At 35.7% G+C, this 9,146-nt stretch overlaps 1 protein-coding gene across 6 annotated transcripts; it reads left to right on the top strand.

Moving 5' to 3' along the window:
* The first annotated feature begins 3,837 nt into the window (after positions 1-3,837).
* LOC145108042 (nuclear poly(A) polymerase 4-like) lies at positions 3,838-8,616 on the top strand. 6 transcript variants are annotated; one of them, XM_079045027.1, is made up of 13 exons: positions 3,841-3,965; positions 4,151-4,188; positions 4,265-4,382; positions 4,460-4,537; positions 5,148-5,255; positions 5,359-5,421; positions 5,520-5,678; positions 5,758-5,871; positions 6,448-6,510; positions 6,589-6,918; positions 7,107-7,271; positions 7,359-7,862; positions 7,968-8,240. In XM_079045027.1, exons 3-13 carry the CDS (start codon positions 4,272-4,274, stop codon positions 8,094-8,096), a joined length of 1,824 nt encoding a protein of 607 aa, XP_078901153.1. In that variant the 5' UTR covers positions 3,841-3,965; positions 4,151-4,188; positions 4,265-4,271; the 3' UTR covers positions 8,097-8,240. The 6 variants fall into 6 exon arrangements, with proteins under 6 accessions (XP_078901152.1, XP_078901154.1, XP_078901151.1 ...); XM_079045026.1 differs by having other exon boundaries at positions 3,838-4,188; XM_079045030.1 differs by adding an exon at positions 8,271-8,616 and having other exon boundaries at positions 3,839-4,382; positions 7,359-7,856; positions 7,968-8,035.
* Positions 8,617-9,146: the final 530 nt, after the last annotated feature.

The raw sequence follows: 9,146 nt of genomic DNA, 5'->3' as shown, positions 1-9,146 counted from the left end.
GATGACAAATATTTCAATTCTCTCTATTATTCGAAATCGAAAGGATTTCAATTCCTTCCCTATCATTTGGAAATCTGGAGGATTTCCAAATCAATCACCTTTTCCCTATCGTTTGGAAATTGGTAGGATTTCAAGAATCAGTCTCACTCTATAATTTGGAAACCTATGGGATTTTAAGAACAAATTATACTAATATACTATCATACAATACAACTCCTACATGCTTGTTTATGATTAGGTAGTATAAACAACTTAAGTGTGTCTTTTCTAAACGTTTAGGATAAAGCCCCCTCGAAGGAATCTGCGAGTTCACCCACCACCATTATTTCGAATGGACTCAACACTAATGCAAACCCTGATTGCACAAGGGATTGCCACAAATTTAGCTACGTATGAGGCTGCCCAGAACGAATCTTTCGTGAACAGTGGAAATGGTGGCGGTATTCTAGTATTTAACAAAAACAACCCCAGATCTTGTTCATACAAGGATTTCTTAGCCTACCAACCCCAATCCTTCCTCAGTACGGAAGGAGCCATTGGTCTATCCCGTTGGATAGATTTGATGGAGGCAGTGGTCCGCATCAACTCTTTCGCTAATGACTGTCGTGTTAAGTATGTCACTTGTACGTTAATGGATTCCGCCTTAACTTGGTGGAATAACCATACCAAGTCTATAAGAATCGATGAAGCATGTGCCATTACTTGGGAAACCCTGAAACAGATGATGATCGAGGAGTATTGTTCTCGACAAGAAATTCAGGCCCTATGACAAGAATTGTTGAACCTTACTATGAAAGAGCCGGAGGTGACTGCTTACACCTCCCGATTTAACTACCTTGCCAACCTCTGCCCGGGTATAGTAAACTCGGAATACAAAAAGATTGAAAGGTACATTTAAGGGCTAACTCCCCCAGTTCAAGGTCTGGTTGTTGCATTCAGACCCACTACCTTTGATACTGCTAAACAATTGGCCTATCATTTGACTGAACAATATCTTCGTCTGAGTACCACAACCCAAAAGACAGAGCAGAACTATACGGAGGGTACGAAACAAAAGTACCATGAGGAGTCCAAAGGGAACTTCAAACTCCTCAAGTCCAAATAAGAACCTATGAATGTCTACGACGCAAACACAAACACTCTCACTCTGTCCAAGTCGTGGGACTTTACCCCATTGTACCAAGTGCAATTTCCACCATGTCGGAAATTTCATGGTCCGCAACAACTGTAACTTAAGAGGTCACACCTCTAAGTTCTGCAGAAAGACCCCAACCACTATAACCTCAACCACTACTGCAGGAAAAATGCGTAACTGCTTCAAATGCAACCAACTGGGACACTTAAAGAAGAATTGCCCTAAGATGAAGAATCAGGGTGACAAAGGAAGAACATAGTGATTGATGTAAGAGATGCTCTCCATGACCCAGCTGTGGTTACTGGTACGTTTCATATCAACAATATTTATGCTTTCGTATGATTTAATACTGATACCGATATAAGCTTTATTGACCAAGTTTTAGAAACGCGATAAAACATAAATTCTGCAAACTTAATAAAGCTTACATAATGGAAATGGCAATCAACCAAATAGAAAACACTTTAGAAATACTCACCAATTTCCTTCTCACCCTAAATAACCACATCTTTCACGTCGACCTAATGCCTATGACCATTGGAAGATCGATGTGATCATCAAAATAAATTGGTCATCGCCTCATCGAATAGAGGTTCAATGATACAAAAAAGTTGTTCGACTACCTTTACCCAACAATGGGGCTCTCATCATTGGCGGAGATAAATCAGGGAAGAACCTAAGAGTCATCACTTGCATGAAGGCAAGAAAGTATTTGTAGAAGAGTTGCTTAGCTTTCTTGGCCCACGTGGTGGATATGCAAGACAAGGATAAGGAAATCAAAGACATAACGCAAGTGTGCGACTACCCGGACGTATCTTCAGAGGATCCATCTGGACTACCTTCAGTCAGACAGGTCGAATTCCGAATTGGCCTAATCATGGGTGCAGCACCAGTGACACGATCTTCCTATCATCTGTGTAACATCCCCCTCTAGCATGTATCACAATATTGTCTGCTTTGGGCTCCCTACACGAAAACTTCCCAGAGGGTCACCCATCCCTGGATTGCTCTCGCCCGGGCACGCTTAACTGCAGAGTTCTTATGGGATCTGCTGCCCTCACGACTTTAAAACGCATTGTGATAGGGAAGGTATCCACACCCCATATAAGGAAATGTTTCGTTCTCCTTCAAAGCAGATGTAGGATCAGGTGCAACCCACCTTCACCCCCCATTATAGGGTTCGATGTCCCCGTCGAACACATCGACTCGTGCCCCAACTCTCATACCATTTGTAACATCCCCCTTTGGCACGTATCACAATATTGTCCGCTTTGGGCTCCCGACACGAAAACTTCCTAGATGTCACCCATCCCTAGATTATTCTCACCTTTGACACATATCCACACCCCTTTATAAGGAAATGTTTCGTTCTCCTTCCAAGCCGATGTGGGATCTGGTGCAACACACCTTCACAAAGAATTTCATTGAATATAACACAAAAAACAACCGTTTGAAAAAAAAAACTCTAACTTACACGTTTGAAAAAACCGTCTATCCGATTTAAAATGAATGAGATATGCTTGTTTAAAGAGTTTCATAGAATACAAAAGTATAAATTTCTTGATGAAAAGCTGAAATATTTTATCTTTGATATCCCAACTTTGAAAGATTGCAATTTATTGAATATAACACCAAAAACCACAAAATTTTAGTATAAAATCATCTACAAACTCTAAATTACATGTTGGAAAAAATTACATGTCAATCCGACTTAAAACGAATGAGATATGCATGTTTAAAGAGTTTCACATAATACAAAAGTTTAAATTTTTGCTGAAAAGCTGAAATATTTTAACTTTGATACCCCAACTTTGAAGGATTATAATTCATTGAATATAACACCAAAAACAACAAAATTATAATATAAAATCATCTAAAAACTCTAAATTACACATTGGAAAAAACCGCATGCCAATCCGACTTAAAACGAATAAGATATGTTTGTTTAAAGAATTTCACAAAATATAAAAGTTTAAATTTCTTGTTGAAAAGCTGAAATATTTCAGCTTTAATATCTCAACTTTGAAGGATTGTAATTCATTGAATATAATACAAAAAACAACAAGATTATAGTCTAAAATCATTTACAAACTCTAAATTACATGTTGGAAAAAACCGTATGTCAATCCGACTTAAAACAAATGAGATATGTTTGTTCAAAGAATTTCATAGAAAATATATTTAATTTAAAAAAAAAATTTAAATCAAGTCCAAAACCAGTTTTTACTCGGAACCGGCCGGACCGAATCGGTTTTGATCAAATCCTAGAACTGAGAACCGTCTCCCGGGGGGGGGGGTCTAATGTGCAAAAAAAAAAACTTTAATGACCAAATTGGACAATTGTCATAACTTTAATGTGCTACAGTGACATTTTCCCTTCAACATATCAATTAAAAGGTTCCAATCAAGCAGCAAATAAAAAATTCAGATCTTAAAAGTTCAGACTCTTTTATAAATTTAAACCTATTAAAAGTTCAAATCTTAAAAATTTAGATATCGTAATAGAGTCTCTTAATGTAACTATTTGTTCAAATTTTGACATCAATGTCATCGATGGAGAACTATTCTTGATTATCTTGAAGAATAGGTAGAAGATTTTTTTAAGAAAAGAAAAAAGTGCAAACTAGAGAGTAGTTGAAGGACTATTTTAACAAATTACACAATGTGAAACCGTGGGAAGAAATATCTCGATTTTGTTTCCAAACGTGGAAAAGAAGAATCAATAATAGTTTCCCACTTCTTCAAGAGTCCCAAACCGAAACTGACACGATCACATCCCGCGCCTCCCCTCAAATTTCCAAATCAATATACGCGTATAAATCAATCATAGGTTTTGATTCTTCTTTGCTAAGTGTTTTCTTCAGATCCACCTTCCTTCTATACCATTAACCCTAATATTCTAGGGTTTCAACAGATTCCTCTACACTAATTTCAATCTTGCTTGCTCTGCCTTCCTACTTATCTCAATTTTCGAATCTAACAGATTAAGTTTCCGATTTTGTATGTGGGTTTCAGGGTTTGGGTCGAGAAACCAAATTACTCTTTTCGATTTGGTGTGTCTCTTTAGGGATTTGGTCGAATTTTCTGTTTTCGTTCATTCGATTGCAACTTATTCTTGTCATAATTCAGCGGGATAATGGTGGGTTCGGAGGCTTTACCTTCACCAAGGCAGCACGGGGTTACGAAACCCTTGTCTCTAGCGGGACCATCTGACGCTGATTTACTAAGAACCAAGAAATTGAACAAGGTCGGCTATGTTAACCAATTTGAATATCTCTATGCTCATCTTCTTTAACCGTTTTAACTGTCGTTTCGTTCTTGTAGTTCTTGGTAGATGCTGGACTATACGAAATCAAAGAAGAAGCCGCTAAGAGGGTGGAAGTTCTTGGTCGAATTAAGCAGGTGCGTTTAGTATCAATTATTGAACTTCTATAATCTTTGACATATATTCACGTTTATCCCTTATCATACCAATTATATGTAATCATTCCTTTTGAGAGAGGCCCACTGGGAGTTTATTTGACAAGAGTGCAAGATCATGAGGAGATATGGAATATCTTTGTTCAAATAATTATTTTGTTTAGTTAGCTATTATCTCACTAGTTGCCTACATGAAAGTGGAAAGACCTTATATAGAAAAAAAAAAAAAAACTCTTGCACTATCAGACCCTATGTATTGTATGTATCATGCTTCTATAGATAAAACTTGACTTAATAGGTTAATATATCCTCAATATATAACTAAACAAGTCATGATAGTTGAAGAATCGGTTACAATCTTAATTAAACATCTAAAGGGTAATCTTCATAGTCATTAATGCATCTCCAACCCAACACCAAATCCCAATTTTGCACCAATTTTGATCAAAGTTGCTTCAACCCAACACCCTTTATTACACCAAATATGTATACGTGTAGTTTTTTAAACTATATAGAAGTTAGAAAAAAGGAATATACCTAGGATATTCTTTCTATAGTCTAATATAAATCTTTTTAATGATTCCTTTTACAGATTGTAGTTGATTGGGTGAAGCAACTTACTCGCCTACGTGGCTACACAGACCAAATGGTTGAAGATGCAAATGCTGTCATCTTTACTTTTGGTTCATATCGACTTGGAGTAAGTGAATTTTTAATAACTAGATAAAAGTATAACACATTATTGCATTAAATGCTTATTTATAATAAATAACTATTTTTATTCCATCAAAATTTAATGATAGGTTCATGGTCCTGGAGCAGACATTGACACTTTATGTGTAGGACCTTCTTATGTGAATCGAGATGTAAGTTATTTCAATTTTCATCAAGATATTATTATTAACAGGCTATAAGAGCTCATTAATCATTATACTCTTTTTCTTTTCTTTTTTTAATTTTTCAGGACTTCTTTTTTGTATTGCATGATATGTTGTCAGGAATGGAGGAAGTTACAGAACTTCAACCAGTTCCTGATGCTCATGTTCCAGTCATGAAATTTAAATTTGATGGAATATGTATTGATCTTCTTTATGCCAGCATTTCTCTTTTAGTTGTTCCAGATGTAAGTTTTTGTTTTTGTAAAATCCCCTTAAAGTTAAACTCTTTCCTATTGTGGTTTTTATTGTTTTTTTTTTCAACAGGATTTAGACATATCTGATGATTCTGTCTTGTATGATGTTGATGAGCCTACTGTGAGGAGTCTTAATGGTTGCAGGGTTGCTGATCAGATTCTTAAACATGTTCCAAATGTTGAGGTGATTGTTATTAGGGCTGTTTCTTTTTTACTTAATGGGCTTAATGAGTTAAGCACTTAATTTGTTTTTACTTAATTTGGACATAATGACTTAATGGGTTAAGCCAAAAAACCTGGATTTATGTAATTAAGACACCAAATATTTACCTATTTGCTCTTTTTTTCCCCCTCAACTACTCTAACTCTCTATCTTTGAAATTGGTTAATATTATGGAATATGGATAGTGTTTTTTGGAATATGAGGGTAAAATGGTCATTTAGTCTCAGTAAGTTGGTGTACCTAGTCTAGACAAGAAACAGAATTCAAGTGTAAAATGGTCTCATTTAGATGGTTTAACTAGTCTAGAAAAGAAACAGGGCTTATGGAATATGAGGGTAAAATGGTCATTTAGTCTCGGTCAGATGGTTTACCTAGTCTAGAAAAGAAACAGAGCTTATGGAATATGAGGGTAAAATGGTCATTTAGCCACTTTACTCTTATAGGATTTAACGGGGCAAAAAAAGAAACAACCCCTTAATCTTACATTGATCTAATTTTGACTTTTCTTGATCTTTTGACTTTTCCGATTGTTTTCAGCATTTTCGTACAACACTTCGTTGCTTGAAGTTTTGGGCTAAAAAGCGTGGAGTTTATTCAAATGTAAGGATGTTTGACTTTCATGTTGACTTTTTCCACAATCCCATGATTCAATTTCCACCATCTTTTTTTTTTAATCAGGTGACTGGATTTCTAGGTGGTGTGAATTGGGCTCTTCTTGTTGCACGAGTTTGTCAGTTTTACCCAAATGCCATTCCAAGTATGCTGGTTTCAAGGTTCTTCAGGGTCTACACACAGTGGCGATGGCCAAATCCAGTCATGCTCTGTTCAATCCAACAACAAGAGCTCGGATTCGCTGTGTGGGACCCACGCAAAAACCCTAAAGACAGAACTCACCATATGCCCATAATTACCCCTGCATACCCTTGCATGAACTCCAGCTACAATGTCTCCACTAGCACACTCCGTGTCATGACTGAACAGTTCCTCTTCGGCAATACAATATGCGAGGTAAACTTTGACCTTTGACTTTGACTTTGACCGTTGACTTTTTAAAATAAACAGGAAAATGTTTTTTAGTCAATTGGATATTTTGGTAAAACTACATTTTGGTTTAAATTTTAAAAATTTCTATTTTAGTCGACTTTGACCGTTGACTTTTGACTGTTGGCTTTTTTTTTTTTAAAATAAACAAACAGGAAATAGAGCTTAACAAAGCCCAGTGGCATGCATTGTTTGAACCATATATGTTCTTCGAAAGCTACAGAAATTATTTACAGGTGGATATAGTTGCTGGAGATTGTGATGATCTTCGTGCATGGAAAGGTTGGGTTGAATCGCGTTTGAGGCAGTTGACTTTAATGGTAAAATGTTTTTTTTTAGTCAAAAGGGTATTTTGGTAAATCAACATTTTTGGTTTAAATTTTAAAAATTGTTATTTTTTTTAAAAGATTGAGAGGGATACGATGGGGAAGCTGCAGTGTCATCCATACCCACATGAATACTCAGACCCTTCAAAGCAATGTTCACACAGTGCTTTCTTTATGGGGTTACAGAGGAAACAAGGGGAAGTTGTTCTAGAAGGTCAACAGTTTGACATCAGAGGAACAGTTGATGAGTTTAGACATTCGGTCAACATGTATGTGTTTTGGAGACCCGGAATGGAAATCTATGTTTCCCATGTTAGAAGGAAGCAGATTCCTTTGTATGTGTTTCCGGAAGGTTATAAACCTTGTAGAATACCTAGGTCAAACATCATCAATCCATCAAGTGAAGAAGAAGCTTCTAGAAAGAGAAAATATGAAGGAATTGGAAATGGAATCAAACAAAATGGTTTACTGAAAAGACAATCCGTGAGTCCCCGGAATCGCGATTCCGATTCCGTTTCCCCAGTCATTGTTAATCATTCGTGTGCTGAAGAGGGTAAAGGGAAGGTGTTTGAAGTTCAGGTTTTGGTCTGTGATAATTTATTTATTTTTTAATTTGTGAAAGTTGTGGGTTTGAGGAGTTGTTATTATTATTATTTAGGAGATGTTTAAAGTTGTTTTTGTGTTTTGAAGCCAAAGGGACTTGAGTTGGTGGTGAGTTCGCGACCGGTTGTTGAGTTGGAACAGGGAACAGTTATAAGGCAAGTTATTTATTTATTTATTTATTTTTTTGGATTGAAAAATATAGGGTTAATGTTGTAAATAGATAACGAACTATTCGAGGTGTTGAAAAACACCAGATGTTATTATTATCAGAAAGTGCACAAAGAGTATTTTTGTAAAATACCAAATTAAATAGTTTGTTACGCATTTATGACAACAACCCAAAATTATATTTGTTTTTTTTTTGTGTGTGTGTGTGTGTGTGTGTTATAGGTTAGGTGTGACATCAACAGCTTGAAAGAAGATATTAAGGTTTGATTAATATAAAGAGGACATGAGCTAGAGGTTTAATGGTAAGTAGTTATGCTTATTTCCCTGGCCATGATTGTTTTCTACACAGCAAAAGTGAAAGGAGCAAATGGGTGGGATCATGTACAGTTTTTTATATGAGTAGTGGTAGTATTGATTAGGTTTGTTTTGGGCTCTATTGCTAATTATGATGTTTAGTTGGGGTCTTTAGGAAGAGAGATGAGAAGATGAGGATGAATTTGGTGTTTCTTTCAACTTTAATACAATCATATGTTAATGTTACCTACCTTATGAATGTGTCCTTTGTGCTTGTTTTGTTTTGTTTTTGTTGTTATGTTCAAAAGTGCTCTTTGATATGCATGTCAAACCAGTTGTTGCTCTTGGAGTTATTTGGTCCATAATCGTTTTTTAGATCGTTAAATGTTTAAAAAAAGTGTCAAAACTTGCATTTTGTCTCATTGATCATACCCTAGTTAAAGAATATGCCATATTTTGGTCATATGTTTTTTTTTTGGAAAGGGAACTTCCCTAACTAGGGAAGAACAATGGAATATGTTAAGGATATTAGAAGAACAAACACAAGCTCTATGATTAAGATGAATGTCTTAAAAATGTAATATGATAAAATAGTTGGATAGAAGGGTACTTCTATAATGTAGAGTAAATTACACGAATGGTTCCTATGGTTTAGGGTAATTTGCGTGTTTGATCTCTAACTTATTTTTCTAACTCGGAAGGTCCCTACTGTTTGTTTTTGTTACGCGCTTGGTTCCACTCTTACCTAAAAAGGCTATTTTGCCATTGATTTTTTTAAATTTATTTAAATAAACACACCTCAAC

Source organism: Lactuca virosa, chromosome 4, assembly GCF_052849685.1.
Source record: "Lactuca virosa cultivar CGN04683 chromosome 4, Lactuca_virosa_CGN04683_v6, whole genome shotgun sequence".
NCBI lineage: Eukaryota > Viridiplantae > Streptophyta > Magnoliopsida > Asterales > Asteraceae > Lactuca > Lactuca virosa.
This window is presented reverse-complemented; position numbering and strand designations above follow the sequence as displayed.